Genomic DNA, 21,009 nt, shown 5'->3' with positions numbered 1-21,009 from the left:
CATCTGTAAATATTTCTGGATGCATCTCTAAATAATAAGGATTCGTTAAAAACAAAACAAAACTCTGTAACCATAATACCATAACACAACTAAACTAATTTTACAATAATACCTTAATATCATCAAATACCCAGTAAGTGTTCTGGTTTCCACTTGCACCATAAATGTGTGTACTTTCACAGGTCACTTGTTTGAATCAGATCCAGACAAAGGTCCATAATTGGCCTGGAGCAGTCCCGTGTCAGCCCAAGGTCAGACTCAGGACAGAGTTTAGAACCAGGTCTTCTGACACCCAACATCCCTGACAGTTTTTGCCTCCAGTGGCCCCCAGGTCAGCCTCTGTATGTGGTGTGTGGGGCCACGGTGAGGCTACAGGGAGGTACCATCTGGTCCTCGGCAGGTGGGGCCCAAGGGGATGGGTGGGGACACACCGAGCTGTGACCAGTTTTGAGTCTCCCTGCCTGACAGAGTGGCTGGGCAGGGGCAGAGGGACAGGGGAGTGGCAGGGGTGGGATGGGGTCAGGCCTGCACCCAGGTTTAGTCCGGCCTCTGTTTCCCATTTGCTGCACACCCTCAGGCAGCCCCAGCCCTCTCCCAGCCTCAGACTTTCTGAAGGGAGCAGCTGGTTCAGTGAAGCCCCTCTGGGCTCCCCCGCCACCTGCTGACGGCCTCAGCTGGTGGAGCCCCGCCACCGCGGCCCCACACTTGGCCCTTCTTCAGAGCTCTGGCCCTTTGTCATCTCCCTCAAGTTCTCTGAGTTTTTAGACAAGAGGCAACTGAGGCACTTGGGAGGTGGCAGGCAGCCCGAGGCTGCAGAGGGTCAGGAGGGGCCAGAGGAGGGGCCTGGCCTTCCAGTTTGTGCCATAATGTGTGTGTTTCATTGTTTGATCAGATCCAGACAAAAGTCCATAACTGCAATCAGTTCGTTCCCCTTCATCTTTTTATTTTTTCCTTGTGATTTAATTGCTGGAAAACCCAACTGCCCTGTGGAGTTTCCCACTATCTGAATTGTGCTGGCTTTGTTTTCATGGTGGTGTTTAACATGTTCTCTGTGAGTTCCTGGAAGCTGGGATTTACCTCTAGAGGCCTGATAAGGCTCAATTTCAATTTGATTTTTGGCATGACTGCTTCATAGGAGATACTGTGTATGTCTCTCAGGAAGCACATAATGTCTGGTTGTCTCTTTTTTGTGTGTGATGTTAGAAGCCACAGATGATCATTCTGTAAAGCCATTATTTGCCAGTGGTTGCAAATAGTAGGAGTCTAATATTCTAATGTCTTCCCCATTTCTTAGCTGGAATTCACCTCCCTTCATCTGCTAATGGTTACCCTCCATTTGCATAGAAAAGGCAGAGTAAATCCTCAGTGCTCCTCTTAGTTTTCTAGTTTCAAAAAAATGAGTTGCTTCCCTGCCATCCACTATGGACTAATTGTTTGTTTTTGTAAATGTCATTGTGAGCTTAGAGATTTGAACATATTCAATGTGTCTTCACCCACTGCAGCTACTCTCCCTGATTATATCCCGGTTACTGATGCTTGGATCAGCCCATCTTGGCCAGTGGAGCCTCCTAGGTTGGCTCCTGAATCCTTTGGGGTGGCCTGGGGCTTCTTTGACTGCCTCCTTGGATTTCTGGTGTGACTGGACAGGTTGTGGAAGGGTTTTGTGTTGCTGTGCCTGGACAGTCTGCTCCCTCTCACCCAGTACCTGGATGCAGAGGGGCTGAGAGGTGAGAAGCCTGGCCTGGGGCCCACCCCATGCTGGGTCCAATGGCTGTGATGCGAGAGGGAAATGGAGGCCCATGGGGACCCCTGACTCTGCATCTCCAGGCCCTGGAGCCTCATTAGCTGCTTCTTGAGCCACAGAGGGCCCCAAGCCAAGCCCTGGGTCTATCTAATGATCCTCCCACAGCCCCAGCAGTACCTCCCAGAGCACCCCGAGGGCTCCTCTTCCTCCTGTTCTGTCCCCTCCCCTCTCCCCATGCAGTTCAGAGCTTTCAGAGCAAGGAGGAGCAGAGGGCAGTACGGTGACCAGGCCAGTGTGCTCAGCTTTGGACCCTCTACAGCTCTGTGCCCTTGGGCAGCTCCTTGCTCCTCTCTAGACCTCAACCTTCCCATCTGGGCAGTGGGGATAGCCCCTGACACATGCCCCATTTCTGACGCAGCTTTCTATCCTGCAGGCAAAATTGGGGAGAGTGCCAGAGGTCAGAGCAGAGGCTGGCCTGGGAATTTCTACTTAGAAAGGACACAGAGTTGACTGAAAAAGGACCTTGCTAATGTTAAGCCCTTGCTGGGTTCCAGACACTGTGCCAGGCTCCAAAGCCTTGAGTGTGAAACCTGCCTTCTGCAGCCATGCCCATGGGCAGCTGTCTTCCAGAGGCTTCCCTTAGTATTGCCTCAAAAGACAGTAGTGAGGATTAGGGGTGGTGGAGTACACAGCCTGCCGCGCCTGGGCCTGGCAGGCTCCATTATGGCTGGAGAGCCTCTCACTGCAGTGAGCATTTTCATTTTCTCCAGTGTCCCACTAGGGACCATTTCTCTTTGCCAACATCCCTGTTGATGGTTAGAGGCGTGTAAACAAAAGCACCCTTAATGAGTGTGGGGTTTGGGGAATGGCTTTTGGCTGAAGAATCTGTGCTCAGGCTGGTCTGGGCCTTGGGATTGACAGCCTCCCAATGCATCACTGGCTCCTCAGGCTGGGTGCCTGGGTGCCTGCCCCATACCGGAGGGTGGCTTTCTTCCAGAAGGTGCTGCTGGTAGTCCCAGCGGGTTCAGTCCCACCTGGTCCCATGCTGAGCAGGGCCAGCTGGTCACTCAGGTCACCAGGGTGAGGGGTTTTTCCTTCCTTGACCACCTCCTGCTGCCCAGATTGCCTCTTTGTTCTCATCTGCTTGGGGGACGCCCACTGCCAGCCCTCAGGACACCTGCTGGAAGCCGCTGCTGGCCTTGCAGGCTCAGGCCCACCACTCCAGGTCCCACATTGTCTATGGCAGAGATGGGAACTGAACTCGGTGTTCCCTTCCATTTTCCCTGGACACATGCATCCCTGTTTCCCCAGGAAGCTGCATGCGGTCCTCAGTGTGTCCCCATCCTGTCCCCCCCTCCCATTCAGGTCATCCCAGACTGGAAAGAGCAAGAGTGGAACCCTGAGAAGCCTGACACCCATGCGGGCATCTTCCACTTCCACTTCTGGCGCTTCGGGGAGTGGGTGGACGTGGTCATCGACGACCGGCTGCCCACGCTCAACAACCAGCTCATCTACTGCCACTCCAACTCCCGCAATGAGTTCTGGTGCGCCCTGGTGGAGAAGGCCTATGCCAAGTAGGTGCCGGCAGCGGGCAGGTGGCCAGGCGGGGCTCACACAGCTGATGGGCTCTCCCCTGGTGTTCCAGGGCTGCAGGCACCGAGAGGCGAGGGACTGGTGCAAAGTCGGACAGCGTGCGTGGGGCCCAGGCACCCGGGGCTCGGCCAGCTGAGCCCCCACTGGGTGAGCTGGAGGCCTGGGCTGTGGGGCCTCTGGTGCCTGGTGTCAAGGCCCCACAAGCAGCTCCGTGGGGAGTTCCTCCCACTACTGCCTGAGAAGGCGGGTGCAGGCGGGTGTCTCCCAGGCAGAGCCGGCACTCACATTCAGGTCGGCGGCTCTTTCCCAAAGATCTGAGCTGCTGAGCCCTCCCTGAAGTCCTTGAGAATGTGGCTTCTCTGAGCCTGGGCTGCTGGACCAAACGACCACCTTCTCTGCTCTGGGCCTCCCGTCCCACCATTGTCTGTCTCCCTGACTGACTATCCATCCGTGCTCTTTTCTGCCCCCTGCTTCTGCTCTGTGCCAGACCCTGGGTCCCCACCATGGCACAAGCAAAGGTTTGCTGAGCTAGGGAGGGCTTTGGGACGGAGTGACCTGCCCAGGCCCCCGCAGGACGGGCAGGCCTAGGACAGGCCGGCCAGTAGGCTCAGAGACCAGCGCACAGCACTGTGGGAGCCTCTCTCTGTTCCTCCTCCTGAGCCTGTTTGTCAGTCTTCTTGCGCGCGCGCGCGTGTGTGTGTGTGTGTGTGTGTGTGTGTGTGTATACATACAACAAAACAAACCCAAGAAAACGTTGACAGATTCCATTTTTAATCCTAAGAAAGCAAAACTCGCCCCCTGGTGGTCACTGAGTCTAAATGGTCCTTGGTGCAGGCCCTTCTCTTCCCACTGCCCTGCCATTCAGTGGGCTTGCTTGTATTTTTTATAGTTGTATTGTGTTAAAATATAATATTTATCCCTTTCACCATGAATAAGGGTGCAATTCAGTGGCATGAATTACATTTGCAATGCTGTGTACCTATCACTGCTATTGTTATCCTAAACTTTTTCATCATCCCCCAATTAAACTCTACCTACTAAACAATAACTCCCCCTTTGTCCCTCCCACCAGCCCCTGGGAACCTCTATTCTGCTTTTTGTCTGTATGATTTACCTATTCCAGGTAGCACAAATAAGTGGAGCCCTAAAATACTGGACCTTCTACGTCTGGCTTATTTCACTCAGCATGATGTTGTCAAGGTCCACCCACATTGTAGCATATATCAATTTTTCATTCCTTTTTATGGCTAAATAGTAGTCCATTGTGGGTGTATGCCACATTTTGGTTATCCATTTGTCTGAAGATGGACACTTGGATTGTTTCCACCTCTTGGCTATCATGAATAATGCTGCCATGAATGCCGGTATACACATATCTGTTTGCAGTTCTTGGAATATTATACCTAGTAGTGAGTTGCTGGGTCATATGATAGTTCTATGTTGAAACTTTTTAGTGACCACCAAACTGTTTTCCATAGTGGCTACACCATTCATGCTTTCTTTTTAAAGTTTGCCTTTAAATTTATAGCAAATGTGTGCATTTTATAGCAAATTTAGAAAATAGAGAAAGCCACGCAGAAGAGAATAAAAGTCTCCTGTGTGCCTGCATATTCTTCCAGCCCCCCCACAGCCTTCCCTGTTTTGGGCTGTGTGAGGGAAGGAGGCTCCTCTGCTCAGGGACACCATCGCCATCGCCCCTCAAAGCCTGGCCCCTGTTCCACATCTCTGTTTCCTGCCTTTGCTCTCTCACACACCCTCCTCCACCACAGGCAACTTTTAAAAAGTATCTTTGCTGTATCTTTTTGTCTGTAGGTTGCTTTGCAAAACCTGTGTTGCTGTTTTGTGGGCATATGTTTTAAATCTGCATAATTGTATATTGTTACATATCCTGTTCTGCTTCTCGTGTTCACATTCAACCCTCTGCCTTTAAGACCCCAACCCTTTTCCTGACTGTAAATAAGGAATCACAGCTGTGTCCCTAGCACCTGGTATATTGCACATAGGTGATGTTTATTGTTTTTTAAATGAATTATTGTATGCATTTTAAACACAATTGGAATTTAACCATTGCTTTTTCAAACATAACAGGCAAGCGCTAGCATTTTCCCTCCAGTAGGAAACCTTTACAGTGCTTGCTTAATGCTTCAGAGTACAGACGCAGCATTAGTTTTTAAAATCAATTTCCTATTGTTAAACATTTAGGTGACTTGTAGTTTTATATTTTATAAGTGACATTACTCATCCATTAATGTGTCAAAAGTATATGAGCTTTTAATGCTTTTGAAAAGAATTGTTAGATTTTTGGACAGCTGACTTTTGAAGAGAGGGCTGCCAGGGCTGAAGGGAATTTGAGTGATAAAACTGTAGTTCAGTGGGACAGACATTGGCCTAGGAGCTAGAGACCTGGGTACTAGTGTTGGCTCTGCTGTGGCCTGCTGTGTGACCTTAGCAGTTTGCTTGACCTCTCTGAGTCTCGAAAAGCTTCTCTATACATTGTAGAATTTAGCCTGGCTGGAGAGCATGAGCTGGGAATTCTTTCCACATTGCTCCCCAGGCTGGCAGGCTGTTACCAGGCCCTGGATGGAGGCAACACGGCAGATGCACTGGTGGACTTCACAGGTGGCGTTTCCGAGCCAATCGACCTGATTGAGGGTGACTTTGCGAATGACGAGGCCAAGAGGAACCAGCTCTTTGAGCGTGTGTTGAAGGTGTACAGCCGGGGAGGCCTCATCAGTGCCTCCATCAAGGTGAGAACATAGAGGCAGACCCCAGAGGTGGCCCCTCCTCTTTGTTGACCCTAACTAGGGTGGGAGGTGACTTTGGCATTCCAGGCGGAGCCCCTGCACAGGTTGGCTCATAAATCCAGACCCTCAGCCTCATGGTGGAGGGGGGCAGTAGGAGGGTGCAGCCCCCTCCTGAGTGCTGGGCGGCACAAGCCATTGGCCCCCTGCCTTCCCCTGCCCTGTGAAATGCCTCACCCACACTTCTCAACCAACACTCCCTATCCCCAGCCCTCTTACTGGGATGAAGGGTGTCTGTGCATCTGAGGGTCTCCCTCAGTCAGGTTTGAAACATTGGAAGCTAAGAGGTGGCTGGAGGAGGGGAGGGATTCCTGCTGGTGCTGGCCCAGGCCTAGGCACCTCCAGAGCACCTCTTACCCACTTGACTGCATGTGTGACTGACCAGAAAGCTGGGGCTCAAGGAAGGCAGAGTGTGAATCCAGCTTTGGCTGACCAGTGTTGATAAACTCTCTGGACAAGTTAAAAACCCTGGTTTGTAGCCTTTGCCGCTTTCTGTGGTGTGAATACTCCCACCACGGTTGATTTCAAGTAAACATTTAACAACCGGCTTGCAAAACTGAGCCAGCGCACCCCCGGGCCTGCCCCACTGCAGCTGCCTTGCTTTGCCCGCATTGCTGCTCCCCAGGGCTTTTGTAAAGGGCTGTGAACATGAAGCTCTCAGAGGAAAGTCTCCCCTTTTGTGAAGCCATTCCCTTCCCATCCTGCAGGGGGTACTGTGGCATCCCAGGCTCCAGCCCCACTGCCCCAGGCCCTGACTTTGAATTGTGTCCTCCTGTAGGCTGTGACAGCAGCAGATATGGAGGCCCGCCTGGCGTGTGGCCTGGTGAAGGGCCACGCATACGCCATCACAGATGTGCGTAAGGTGCGCCTGGGCCATGGCCTCCTGGCCTTCTTCAAGTCAGAGAAGCTGGACATGATCCGCCTGCGCAACCCATGGGGAGAGCGGGAGTGGAACGGGCCCTGGAGTGACACGTGAGGCCCAGAGATGGGGGGCTGCGGGCACAGGGCAGACCCCAGATGGGTGGGCCCTGGTTCAAGGGCTTGGGCAAGGGTAGGGGTGGGCTTCCTGGAAGAGGTGGCACCAGGGCTAGGCCTTGAAGGATTTGGGGGGAGGATGACATTAGCAGGAGAATGACTTTGGAGTGGGTGTTGGCGTTCAGCATGGGCAGAGACCTGGAGGTGGGGATGATTTGACTGGGGACATAAGAGACCAGTCTGGTGAATGAGTGGGGAGGAAAACAGGGGTAAGAATGGGGGCGACTGCTCTGTGCTTGGCTCCTGGCCCTGGTGAGGCCAGGAGAGGAGCAGAGCCCAGGCCCCAGTAAAGGAGCCCCTGCCATTGAGGGTCACTGTCCCTTCATCCCCTAGCCTGCAGCTCTGCTTCCAGACCTCCTGGCCCCTGACATGTGGGAGTAGAGAGGGCTGGGCACGGCGCTGGGGGCCCCAACCGCACCCAGGCTGGTGGAGGCCTGGTGCTGAGCTGCCCCGCGTGCCTCTCCCTTGCTGGGGTAGCCCTAGTGGGGTCCCTCCTCTTACACTCCTCTTTCTTCCCTCCCCTGTGCTCACTTCCTAGCTCAGAGGAGTGGCAGAAAGTAAGCAAGACAGAGCGGGAGAAGATGGGCGTGACTGTGCAGGATGACGGCGAGTTCTGGTGAGTGCTCCTGCCCTGGGCTGCGGAGCGGCCTCCTGTGTGTGGGTAGGAAGCACCGGTGGGAGGCGGGAGGCAGGGCTCAAGCAACTTGCTGGTGGCCTTGGACAAGTCACACCATCTCTCTGAGCCTGTTTCTTCCTCTGTAAAATGAATTGGGCATAGTGGACCCTTTCATCCCCATAGTCCCCACTGCCCACCTTGGGACCCTGAGCTGTTCTGGCACCCAAGCTGAGCCCTTGGCAATTTGGCTAGGATGCCAGGGGTGACGATTGACTGGAGGGCAGGGGGCACGCTGGCAGCCTGATTGCCAAGAGCAGGTAGTGAAGAGGGGAGGCCTCAAGGAGGAGCTATGTCCTAAGCTGAGGCTTGGGATGCCTAGGAGCCTCGTGGGCAAGGAGAGAGACCTAGCTCAGTGGCAAGAGACATACTTGGTTTTGAGAAGAGTGAATTCAGGGAGGCGAGGGGAGTTAGGGTAGGGGGTGGTGGAAACAATGGCAGCAGCTTTGCTTAAAGAGCCCAGGAAGGATTTTTTTTATTATTCATTTTATCATCAATCTACAATTACACGAAGAACATTATGTTTACTAGACTCCCCCCTTCACCAAGTCCCCCCCACAAACCCCATTACAGTCACTGTCCATCAGCATAGTAAGATGCTGTAGAATCACTACTTGTCTTCTCTGTGTTGCACAGCCCTCCCCATGCCCACCCCCACATTACACATGCTAATCATAAGGCCCCCTTTCTTTTTCCCCACCCTTATCCCTCCCTTCCCACCCATCCTCCCCAGTCCCTTTCCCTTTGTAACTGTTAGTCCGTCCTTGGGTTCTGTGAGTCTGCTGCTGTTTTGTTCCTTCAGTTTTTCTTTGTTCTTATACTCCACATATGAGTGAAATCATTTGGTACTTGTCTTTCTCCACCTGGCTTATTTCACTGAGCATAATACCCTCTAGCTCCATCCATGTTGTTGCAAATGGTAGGATTTGTTTTCCTCTTATGGCTGAATAATATTCTATTGTGTATACGTACCACATCTTCTTTATCCATTCATCTGCTGATGGACACTTAGGTTGCTTCCATTTCTTGGCTATTGGAAATAGTGCTGCGATAAACAGGGGTGCATCTGTCTTTTTCAAACTGGGCTGCTGTATTCTTAGGTTAAATTCCTAAAAGTGGAATTCCTGGGTCAAATGGTATTTCTATTTTGAGCTTTTTGAGGAACCTCCATACTGCTTTCCACAATGGTTGAACTAATTTACATTCCTACCAGCAGTGTAGGAGGGTTCCCCTTTCTCTACAACCTCACCAACATTTGTTGTTGTTTGTCTTTTGGATGGTGGCCATCCTTACTGGTGTGAGGTGATGTCTCATTGTGGTTTTAATTTGCATTTCTCTGATGACTAGCGATGTGGAGCATCTTTTCATGTGTCTGTTGGCCATCTGAATTTCTTCTTTGGAGAACTGTCTGTTCAGCTCCTCTGCCCATTTTTGACCCAGGAAGAATTTTTGCATTCATTCAGGTTGCACACTCATTAGTCCCCACCATGTGCTGGGCTCAATGCCACTCTTCAGCAGGACCCTTGATTCAGAGACTGAGATACTTTCTGGAGGGGTGTAGGACACTCTGTGTGCAGTGGACACTAAGGGCCCCAGGCAGACCCAGAGGCAGATGACAGTGATCCTGGCACCCCAGTGAGATTCCTCCTGCAGGAGTCGGAACCTGCTGCAGGAAGCACCCAGGCCCTCTGGTCTGGGCCCTTGTGGACAAGATCCAGTTTGCCTGGTCTGGCTCAGGGGTCAAATTAAAACAGCACTGGAAAACCCTCATCAGTGAAAAGGGCTTCTTCCTAAGGCCTTTCTCAGACACGTTTACACTTGATGTATATATGTGCATGTTCTCATATATATGCATATTTGATGAGGGTTGGATACTTCCCCCTGCCCAAGCCCCCGGAGGTATGCACAGCAACATCCTGCCACTGCAGCATGCTTACCAAGGGGTTTCCACCATCACTTTTTTTAGGCTTCACAACAGCTGTGGAATATAATGAATGGAAACATGGCTTATAAACTGTAGAGGGCTGTGCACATTAGTTATTCATACAATGCTATTAATAATTGCAGTACCCAGCCTTTGCCAACTCCTGCCTGCTGGAAGTTGTAGCATGTGCTTTTACTGCATTACATAATTCTTACAGTACTTCTGTGAGATAAGCAGCTATTATATTCATTCCCATTTTACAAACAAGGAAACTGAGGCCAAAGAGACAATGAAGGTTCTGCATGACATTGTGGTTCAGAGAAGAGTATGTGGTGGGTTGGATGGGGAGACATGCCCAGCCCAGCCCCTTGCACTGCCCAGGATGACCTTCGAGGATATGTGCCGATACTTCACTGACATCATCAAGTGCCGCCTGATCAATACATCTTACCTGAGCATCCATAAAACCTGGGAGGAGGCCCGGCTGCGCGGTGCCTGGACCCGGCATGAGGACCCGCAGCAGAACCGCAGTGGGGGCTGCATCAACCACAAGGACACCTTCTTCCAGAATCCACAGGTAGGCATTCTCGGGGGGCCCCACCCTGCCCCTCTGTGGGCCTCAGCCACCTGTGCAGTCAGTGGGGGCTGGGTCGGCACATATGGGTGGTCACGTAGCCCCTAACCTCACAATCTGACCCACAGATGGTAAAAATGAGGAAACGGAGGCTCTGAGAATTCATATGCATCTTGTCTACAGTTACAGGGGCAATTAGAGGCTACGCCAGGAGCTCAGATCCCTTGTTCACACACACACACATGCGCGCACACACATGCGCGCACACACACACACACACACACACGAGGAAACGGAGGGTCTGAGAATTCATGTGCATCTTGTCCACAGTTACAGGGACATTTAGATGCTAGGCCAGGGGCTCAGATCCCTTGTGTACACACACACACACACACACACACACTCACTCACTCACTCACTCACTCACTCACTCACTCACTCACACATTCACACTGCTGCTCCTCCTTCCGGGGGAACATGGCCAGGCCGGCCCCTGTGGAGTCCTCTACCCTGCAGCCTCCTCTCTCATGAGCCTGGCAGCTGTTTGGTGCACTTTCACGGAGCCCTGCCTGCGTACGCACTCTAAGCTGGGCCTCCATGATCTCCTCGAGCCCCCCACCCTTCATGCAGGGCATTATAGGCCCATCTCAGATGAGGGACCAAGGCTCAGGGAAGTCATGTGACTTGCCCAGGCTCACACAGCTGAGCTGGGGCTGGCTGTGGGCTGAGCTTCTAGGGCCCAGCAAGTCCACCATCAGCTCAGCCTCACTGCAGTGTCTGTCTCCCTTGGCTACACCTGCAGTACATCTTTGATGTCAAGAAGCCAGAAGATGAAGTGCTAATATGCATCCAGCAGCGGCCGAAACAGTCCACCCGCCGGGAAGGCAAGGGTGAAAATCTGGCCATTGGCTTTGACATCTACAAGGTGAGGCCAGCTGGGACCCCACCTCTGTGTGAGCAGAGTGTGGGAGCTGGAGTTTGGGCCACCTGGGCCCAGAAGAAGAATGCTCTAGAACGCCTTGATCAGCCACACCACCCTGGCCTGCCACTCCAGCCACATAGCTGACTCCACGGGCATGCTGTGGCATGGGCTGTGTGGAATACTCCCAGAGGCCCAGCCTGCCTGGGGTTGGCGTCCCTGGGGGCTCTCAGCCTGATGTCTTCCTGCAGCAGCCCCACAGGCTGTTTGGCGGAGGGGAAGGGGTGGATGCTGATGGGCGGGGCCGGCTGGGGAGGCTCCCTGCTGTTCCCTCCCTCGGGGCTCCAGCCCCCACCCCCACAACGCCCTAACCCCCACACCAAGTTGGAGGCCTTGCTGGGCACTGGGAGAGCCAGGCAGGCTTACCGCTGGCTGCTCCTTCTGCCCTGGGACCCGAGGCCCTCTGCATGTCATGACCCCCAGTGTGATGACACTCAGCATAGAGGGGCACCATGGGCCGCCTGACACCTGGACCTAGTAATCACACAGATGTGCTAGGTGCCTGGTCTGCATCGAGCCCCAGACATTTGGCATATTCGCTCATGTCATGACAGGTCGATATCACTGTGTTGGAACATTCATTGGGTGCTGATGTGTTGTGACTTTGATATGCCATGACCTTCACTGATGTGACAATGACCTGTCATCGCCCTTGTCCCAGGAATCGTCTAGCATGTCCTGGCAGCTGGCAATGTCATTTCATGGACACAGGCTGTGACCTGGGCAGATACTTGGTCTGTTGTGATAGTCAGAGACCCCACAGACATTGCTGCCAGGGGGATTCCTGTTGCCCCCACCCCTTTTAATAGCTCTACTGCAATACAGTCCACATACCGTATGATTCACTCATTTAAAGTGTACGGTGACTCCTAGTATATCCATACTGCTGTGCAACCATCACCACAGTCAATTTTAGAACATTTTCATCTTTGCAAAAAGGAACCCCGCACCCTTTAGCCATAACCACCCTGGTCCCCTGCCCCATGCAGCACTCACCCCCCAGGCAAATCCTCTTCTATGCTGTCTCTGCAGATTTGCCTATTCCGGGCATTTCACTTGAGTGGATTCTGTCGCTCTTGTCAGGGCAGCAGGGGGGAGCTGTGGGGCAGGGTAGGTGCTGGAGCTGGGGGCTCTGTGCCAGCCGGCCCTCCCCTCCCGCAGGTGGAGGAGAACCGCCAGTACCGCATGCACAGCCTGCAGCACAGGGCCGCCAGCTCCATCTACATCAACTCAAGGAGTGTCTTCCTGCGGACGGACCAGCCTGAGGGCCGCTATGTCATCATCCCCACCACCTTCGAGCCAGGCCACACTGGCGAGTTCCTGCTCCGGGTCTTCACTGACGTGCCCTCCAACTGCCGGTATGGGGGCTTGGTTCAGGGCCACCGTTGGTGGAGTGAGGCCCACACCAGCCTGACCCAAAATCTGTGCTGTGTCTGCCCTGCAGCCCTCCAGCCTCCCTGGGCTGACACCAGTGCCCCTCTCCGTCCTCTGCTTTCCCCTGTCCCTTGTCCCAGCCTCTCTGTCACATAAAGGAACAGCCTCTCACATGTGCCCAGCACTCCACAGTTCACGAAGAAGCATTCCTTCATCTCAGCTGCACTTCCTGAACCCCAAGTGGGTGGCCTGACCCCTCCATTCTATGGATCAGAATTGGGGATGGAGGCTGGGGAGCATTCAAGGCCAGGCAACCAGTGGCAGAGTCGGGCTAGGCAGACTGCCGAAGCCATCACCATACGTGCCGGGGGCACTCCCTGGGGGTCCCACACCACCCTCCCACTTGGTAGGCTGCCCACATCCCAGCCTGGGAGGCAGCTTGTGTCGGGGGACCAGGGGGCCTTGGCCTAGGCTGCACTGCTCTCCTGCTGTGCGGGCAAGTCCTTTCCCCTGGTGAGCCCAATACTCCCAGCCTGTAAAATGGGCATGATAATAGTCACCTGTCTCCCAGGGCTCTGTGAGAATTGGACATATCTGTAACATCCCAGCAGAGGGCTTGGCATACAGTAGGTGCTCAGAGACTTGATTTTCCCTTGGGTAGAGACAGAGGAGCAGGAAGCACATGGGGTGCTGCCAGGATGGGCAGGCCCTAGACCAAACACTGCTCCTCTCGCCCTCTCCACTTCTTCCACCCCCTCACCTTCTGCTGTCCTGACCCCCTCTATCACTTGCCCCTCCTCCTGCCCTCTGCCAGGGAGCTGTGCCTGGATGAGCCCCCCCGCTCCTGCTGGAGTTCCCTGTGTGGCTACCCCCAGCAGGTGACCCAGGTGCATGTCTTGGGGGCTGCTGGTCTCAAGGACTCCCCAACAGGTGAGCTCGCCCGGGGAAAGCCCCTTGGCCCTCTTCCCCAGAGAGGTTGCCCCACAGCCTCTCCCCACTCCCCAGCCACAAACACCCAGCCTCCAGAGCTCTCCTGTTCATTGACTACGCAGACCTTTCCTGATGTGCACTCTGAGCCCAGCATGGAGTCGAACCCGGTGCATAGAGAGGAACCTGCCGTGTTCCCTATTCTTGGGCCGCTTCCAGTGTGGTGGGGCAGTCAGACACAGAGACAGACATCTGGGAAGTAGGGCTCAGGGAAGACTTCCTGGAGGGGGTGGCCTTTCTCCACACTAAGGTGCTGTTACAGTATGAAGCTTTGTGATGTAGACTAGGGGAGAAGGGTGCTTCTGGGCAGGGGGAACAGCATGGGTAAAGGCCCAGAGGCTAGAGATACCAGTGTGCCCCTGCTGTCCCTGGAGGTTAGGAAGTGGTCCAGGCTGTCGTCTCCCTTCTGAATACATGAGCTCCGGCTTCTGCTCTGGGGAAAGGTCGCACCTCTCAGACATTTGTCCCCACCAGGCCCTAGCCCAGCCTCCACCCTCACCCCATGGCCCACACCATCTCTCTAGGGGCTAACTCTTATGTGATCATCAAGTGTGAGGGGGACAGAGTCCGTTCGTCTGTGCAGAAAGGCACCTCAACACCTGAGTATGATGTGAAAGGCATCTTCTACCGCAAGAAGCCATCCCAGCCCATCACTGTCCAGGTGAGCTTGCCTGTCCCCAGGGCCTCTCCCAGGCCCCCAGGCTGGTGCTTCCCCATCGACAGGGGCTAGGTCCCACTCTGTCCCTGACATAGTGTGGCCTTGGGAATTCTCTTGCCTGCCTCTCCTGGTGCCCCAGAGTCCCCTCTGTAGGATGAGTGTGTTGTATTAGCTGGTGTGATTTTGAGGCCCAGCAGAGTTAGTGTCCTGGCCAAGGACAGTGGTCCTCTGCTGACCTTGCCCCAAAGCCGTGGGAGTTCCTTCAATTTCCCTGTGGGTGGCTCCACCTGGAAAAGCTGCCCCGAGATGGTGTGTGGTGGGGGTGGCTATTCCCTGAGAGTAGGAGACCAGAGAGCCAAGGTCCTGGGCACTGGCTTCCTTCCGCTCTCAGGCCAAGGTGGGTGACAGTTCTGAGCTCATTCGCAGGAATCCCTCTGTCTCCCAGGCCCAGGCCAGCATCTCCCTGGATGAGAGACCATCTGTAGACAAATACTTGGGGAACCTGGGGGAGCCACTGCAGGTTTTCCAAGTTTTCACTGGGTCCCACTTGACCAAATCACAGACCCATAGGTGGGACTTGGAAGGGTCCCTCGAGGCTGTTGATCTAACCTCATATTAAAGGTGGGGAAACCAGGGCAGAGGGTGTATCACTTGTCCAATGTCACTCAAGGTCAACTGCAGAGTTAATAACAACAGACCTCATACATGGATGGGAGCTTTGACAGATGGGAGGAAGCCTGAGCCTCTGCAGAAGGCATACCCTTGCCCAAAGTTCGTGGCAAGGCAAAGGCAGTGCAGGGCCAGTTTCCAGCCAGGTTTGCACTGCAGGAAGGGAATTCAAGGCCCTGCCACTGCTGCCAGCACCCCCTGGCCTTGAACTCCTGGTCTTGGAGACAGACTCCCCACCATCCTCTGTCTCCTCCCAGATATGGAACCACCGAGTCCTGAAGGATGAGTTCTTAGGCCAGGTGCATCTGAAGGCTGATCCGGACAACCTCCAGGCCCTGCACAACCTCCACCTCCGGCACCGCAGTGGCCAGCAGCCCGGCGACCTGCCGGGCACTGTTGCTGTGCGCATCCTCAGCAGTGCCTCCCTCATGGCTATCTGATTCCTGCCCACCTGCCTGGCCCGCACAGTTCTCAGTATTGTCTGCATGTCTCCACCCAGGCCCGACACTAGCCTGGAAGCCAGGACGCTGGGGTCCTTTTCCCAGCTTTCCCACTGACTTGCTGTGTGACTTGGGGAGGTCTCTGCCCCTCTCTGGGCCTCAGTGTCCTGAAGACCCCAAAGCATTCCCTTCTTATGGAGGAGTCTTGCCTGACATTTAAAATAGCCTTCCTTATCCCAGCTGTCACCACTGCTAAGGGACTTTATCTGTTGAAAACATTTTTCCAAGGCCCTGCTGTCTGCCAATGGAGTGCCAAGAAGATGTCACTTGTTTACACACAAACTGCCACATCCCCAAGCTCCACTCGTGCCCCTCATGTCCCAGGCCCACCCCAGTGTTCCAGACCTTGCTTTCTCTGTCACCTCCACCTGGTGTTCTAGCCACCTTGAAAGGACTCTGCTCTTGCTGGGTTCCTGCTTTGGATGGAATTGGAACATGTGCAGGTGATATTTATTCACTGTGTTATCTCAACCCCTCACCCATCCATTTATTTATTCAACAGAGATTTGCCAAATGAATAAATGATGCCCATGAGACCCCAGGGTCTCTGGGCCCCTCCTATAGCCATGGGAGCCCCAGCATGTGTCCTGGGCCTCGCCTCCACTCTCAGGTCCTTTCAAAGGCAGACGCCCAGGCACCCGGAGGAGCTGCAGCCACCTCCTCATCCCAGGTTCCGATTTCACTCCAACCTCTGTTTAAGGTCCCTGGAGAGGCGGTAGCAGTGGTAGAGAGGAAGGACCTCTTCGCGTCCGTTGCCCTGATGCTGGAAGGAACATGCCCCCTTAGTGGGCCAGGTGGCAGTGGGGGTATGGGGACCCAATGGGCAGGCACATGCTCCAGGCCCCCTCTGCTGAAGACTCAGGCGTTTCTTCAGAGAAGGGACTCTGGGATGGCTGGCTCAGGCCCTCTGGAATCAGGTCACCCACTGGGCTTGGTAGGAGATAGGGAAATCCGCTGCCTGGCCAGAGGCCCCTCTGCCAACTTCCCCCCGACATGCAGTCCAGGAGACCACAGCCCACTTCTTGCCGTCTAGACCAATATGTTCCTTTTAGTCCTCTATGTTCTATTCTTTCTATGTTAAAATATTTTAACCAGGAGTTTTTAAAGGAAAACCGAAAGCCTGGACCCCTTTTCTCTTTTTAAACTCTAGTTCATGTGGTCCTCTGATTTTATTTTGATTCTGCTTGGGGAAGGTCAAGGAGAAAGTCATACTTTCTCAGAGGAGGCCTGCTGATGGCTGAAGAGGGTGTTTGTTCTGTGCTTGATGTTTTGCACGCTGGCACCGACTGTGCTCTTAGGAAGTGTTGATGAGCCACCTAGGGTCTCCTCTGTGTCCTTCTCTTGCTCTAAACCAGGTGACGTGAATGAAACCCAGTCGGTTCAAGAATGGGAACTCCTGTGGCCTTGCTAGGCATTTCTTTTGGGAGCCTGACTTTTTGACTCCAGATCTGGCTGTTGGGTCCAGTGTCCTAGCTGGAGGCACTGGATTCTTGACTCTGCTTCCTCACTCCACAGCCAACTCTGCTCCTGCGTCCTGGCCCTGCGTTCTCGGCCACGTGCAAGGCCAGGAACCAAATAACAAGGAGGACAAGTGGATTCCTTCTCAGAAAGCTTGGATTTCCCCTTGAGAACCTGGACCTGGGGCCAGGACTCTGCACATGACCAGGAGCAGGTCACCTCCTGTGCCTCAATTCCTCCCTTCTGCAAAGTGGGGCCAATGATTCTTGTTTGTAGCACTCTTACTAACAAGCGCTGAATAAGGGCAAAACTGTACCTCTTCTCTATGTATCTCTATACGTACACACTACACATTCATGTAATCGCCACTTCCTAATGTCTATTACAAATGAAGACTCCTGAGTTGGGGTGGAGAGGCAAGGGCCAGGTAAGCCACTGTGGAGCCTCTGGGGTTGACAAATGGGTCTTTGCTCAGCCATGTCCACCTGGGCTACAGGCAAACCAAGACCCACTGGTGGATTTGTGTGGACCTCGGCCTGGGGGCTGGGTACTGTCCCCCTCCAACAAAACTGGTTCACAGCCCTGCCCTTGCTTCCTGCTCCTCTGGGTGGGCCAGGCTGGCTCCTGGCTGTGTGGAGTTCCTGGTCCCCAGGAAGCCCTGGAGACGGGGCAGGTGAGGTTGGAGTTCTTCCAGGCTGGGACTGGAGGGGTGGGTGGGGAGAGCAATTATTCTGTTCATCTGATGCACCCTTCAGCACATGGAGGCCTCTGAGTCCCCATTTCAGATGGGTGGGCGGCTGGTCCATACCACCCCCATCTCAGCTCCACACCCCTCAGGGCCCACCATGGGGTCAGGGAAGCAGCAACCTGTTCCGTTCTCAGAATAAATGTTACTGCAATCCCAGAAAGATTTTCCTGTGTCCATCTGTTCCTCTCTGGGGAAGGGACAATGGAGGGAGTATTTCTCAGGCTTGGGTGACTGTCCTCCGGCCAAGAGAGACACATGAGGGAGGGCTTGGAAGTCACAGCTGAGATGGGACCTTGCTGCCTGTCAGATGTGTCTGAATAGAGACCATTGGGGTCATTCAATCATTTCTTCAGCTGGCTTAGTCCCAGGCCATCCCAGGCCCTGGGATATGGGGAACCAGCCACAATCCCTGCTCTGGGGCCATCGACAGACTGGAGACCACTAGAAATACTGTGGTCCTGACAAACGCCACACAGATTTACTGGTAAGGCAATGTGGGAGTTACTAGGGTTCTTTCAGCCGTGGAAGGAACGTCTGTTCCCTGATACTGTTGTGAAATGGAGGCAGGCAGCAGCATAAGGGGCCATGGAAGGAAGCAGGCTTGGGGGACCCGGGTGGATGTGGGGAGACCAGAAGGGAGGCTGCTGGGGAGATGCTATCCCCTTGAGCCAGGCAGCTGGCGTGGTGGTGGGGAGAAACAGCTGGGGTGGATTTTGGAGGTAGAATGGACAGAACTTGACTGGGTTGGGGTGGAGAGTGAGGGAAAAATATAAATTAACGCCAATTCCTAAATTTCCCCATAGGACTGTGAGAAAAGGACATGATTCTGTGCCCTGCTTAGTGGACTGCCTGGCCCCTGGGGGCTGCTGGGGAAATTGTAGCTGTTAGGGCATCTGGGATGACTGCATATCCCGAGCTCCCCACCCCTCCATGTCCAGCCCTCACAGCTCAGCCCTGCATCCTGCCTGGGGTACCATGTTCCTCTCCTCAGTCTCAGCTTTCCTGTCTGTGTAAGGCTGACATCGCTTGCCTACCCGGCCTGGGAGGCTCAGCAAGAGGTGACTGGAGGAGAGGCAGATACCAAGTATCCATGGCTGGCACTAGTCCAGAAATGGGGAAGCTGTTCCAGAGCAACTCCTGTCGGGCCCACCCGGCCAAGCGTACTCCAGCAGCCAGGGCTCCTCAGGGGCCAGGATGGTCGAGTCAGAGGAAGCCCGGGCCACGGCAGAGGGGCAGAGGCTGGGTCCCTGCGCACTGTTTCTCGCTGCTCCAGGCCGACGTTGCGGGCTCCGGCGGGCAGCAGCACCTGTGCCCAGCAGGGGGCGCACTTTGGGCTGTGGGGCAGTGTTGAGTGACAAGCTTCAGGGGGCATATCCGAGGGGAACCCCCAGGAAGTGGGTGTGGGGCAAGAGGGTCGGGAGAGAAAGGACTAGAAGGCGGGACTTGCTGCCTCCTGCCCTGCTCTACTGGTCCTTTCCTCTCAGAGTCTCCAACAGCCATTTTACGGAGAAGAAACGGGCTTGGAGGAGGGTAGACAGGGGTCAAGCCTCAGCAAATCCAGGACCAAGTCAGGAGCAGAACGCGGTTTCCTTCCCAGGTGTCTCTGCCAATGAAGGAGGCCGCTGAGGCTGGGAGGCAGCGCAGCCGCAGCCGGCAGGGACCCCGGCCCCTTGCCCCCGCGCGCCCAGAGCCCCGCAGCGCAGCCCGCCCCCCACGCTGCTGCCGCAGCTCCCAGGCTCCCAGACCTCGAGGGCCCTGGACTCCGCCTCCTGGGGGAAGGCCCTGGAGTCGGGAGCGGAGGGGAGGGGAGGGCGGCAGTGCCGTCGGACAGCTGCCCTGGGCAGGAAAGAAGGGAGAGACTGAGCAGGGGACAGTCACACAGTGAAAGACTGAAAGAGCCAGAGACCCCAGAGCGAGCCTCGGAGCAAGACAGAGGGGAGGAGAGGGGACAGGTTGTCCCAGCCCGGTGACCCCAGTCTCCTGAGCCCTCAGTGCAAGTGGCAGCTGCACCCAGGCTGGTCGGCAGCTGGGACCCAGGTAAGCATGGTTGCCCCCTGTCCTGGGCACTGGGAGAAGGATTTGCTGGGTTTCCAGGAGTCATGGGCTTGTGCCACCCTGGAGCACCCTGCCCACTACTTGCTCCTAGGCTGGGCCCCCTGCTACCTCTGGGGGCTCAGCCACAGCAGCCAGGGAATGAAATTGTCCCAAGCCTGGAGATGGAGCCTGGTACCCTGGTGAAGGGAAGAACAGAGGAGCACGGTGTCCATCGAATTGTCTCTGACCAGGGCTGGGGCAGGAGCACAGACATGCTGGGGGTGACACAGAGAGAGGCTCTACTGTCCCTGTGTCATTGTTTTCTTTGGCTTCTCTCCACATTCTTTATCTCTTGCTTTGCATAAGTCACTTCCTTCCTCCATGCCTCAAATTACCCATCTGTGAAATGGGAATATGAAGCCCCACCATCCATGGCTGTTGTGGGGAAAAGGCAAAATCAGGCATGAGGGTAGTAATGTAAATACAGTTATGTGTTCCCTGTTGTCAATTTGAAAAAGTTAACTTGAAAGTGGATTAGTTCATTTTTTAGGGGAAAAAAATGTTTATCCAGTAGCTGTTTATTTATGTGTGGCCCTTAAAATGCTTGCCACCCTTCTACTCCCCAAAGCTCTGAAAACCCTGGTTCTACTGCCTGACTCCCATGGCTCACACTAGAGCAGGACTCCAGCACGACACTGGGCTTCCCCTTCAGATACAGCTCCCACTGCCCTGTCTGCTGGTCCCTGTTGACCTCCTCCTGGCCCCCAGGCAGGCTGCATGTCTCTGGAAGGACTGTGTGCCCGCTGTGTCCAGGAGCTCCAGGGCAGGGGTCAGGGCTCGGGTGTCAGGCAGTGCCAAGGGCAGAGGATCAAATGCCCCAGTGCCTCTGAATGGGCCTTGTGAAAAATTGATGCTCCTTCCGGGGGTAGGTAGGGGACCAGAGGGGCCTCAAGCCAGGACCTGTGGGCTGGGGCTGCCTTGGGTCGTCATGCTCAGACCCACAAGTCCTTCCCGAGCCCTATCTGGGCCCAGCCCTGTGCTGTATGAGATGATAGCTGAGCCCCACACCCTGCCTTGGATCAACTCTCTGACTGTGGGGGCAGAGCGGGGACAGATCCTGACCAGACAACATACTATAAATAGGGCTGGACAGAGGGAAACATCAGGGCTTTTGGCAGTCTGGGATGGTCAGGGAAGGCTTCCTGGAGGAGACAGCATCTGAACTGAGCCATGAAGCATAGGTGGGAATTTCCTAGTC

The 21,009-nt window shown here is 54.6% G+C and overlaps 2 protein-coding genes across 14 annotated transcripts in view; both read left to right on the top strand.

Moving 5' to 3' along the window:
• CAPN5 (calpain 5) overlaps positions 1-15,964 on the top strand; it is a 47,641-nt gene extending 31,677 nt beyond the window's left edge. For all 4 annotated transcript variants that reach the window (XM_017650085.3, XM_017650084.3, XM_037010614.2 and 1 more), the window contains 10 exons: positions 3,110-3,318; positions 5,892-6,084; positions 6,917-7,110; positions 7,712-7,789; positions 10,152-10,347; positions 11,147-11,269; positions 12,485-12,681; positions 13,512-13,627; positions 14,209-14,345; positions 15,269-15,964. In XM_017650085.3, the coding sequence (XP_017505574.3) occupies positions 3,110-3,318; positions 5,892-6,084; positions 6,917-7,110; positions 7,712-7,789; positions 10,152-10,347; positions 11,147-11,269; positions 12,485-12,681; positions 13,512-13,627; positions 14,209-14,345; positions 15,269-15,451 (1,626 nt within the window). In that variant the 3' untranslated portion in view covers positions 15,452-15,964. The remainder of the gene's footprint in view (positions 1-3,109; positions 3,319-5,891; positions 6,085-6,916; positions 7,111-7,711; positions 7,790-10,151; positions 10,348-11,146; positions 11,270-12,484; positions 12,682-13,511; positions 13,628-14,208; positions 14,346-15,268) is intronic.
• Positions 15,965-19,209: 3,245 nt separating this feature from the next.
• The window catches only part of MYO7A (myosin VIIA), a 78,321-nt gene continuing 76,521 nt past the window's right edge, over positions 19,210-21,009 (top strand). For 3 of the 10 annotated variants that reach the window (XM_073215982.1, XM_073215981.1, XM_073215980.1), the window contains exon 1: positions 19,222-19,754. The gene's annotated coding sequence lies outside the window, so the exon portion shown is untranslated. Of the gene's footprint in view, positions 19,755-21,009 lie in introns of all 10 variants that reach the window. The other 7 variants (XM_037010611.2, XM_073215984.1, XM_073215985.1 and 4 more) reach the window with 5 other exon arrangements.

This window comes from Manis javanica, chromosome 11, assembly GCF_040802235.1.
Source record: "Manis javanica isolate MJ-LG chromosome 11, MJ_LKY, whole genome shotgun sequence".
Taxonomy (NCBI): Eukaryota; Metazoa; Chordata; class Mammalia; order Pholidota; family Manidae; genus Manis; species Manis javanica.
Note: the sequence above shows the minus strand (reverse complement) of the source record. Positions and strands in the feature narration are given on the sequence as shown.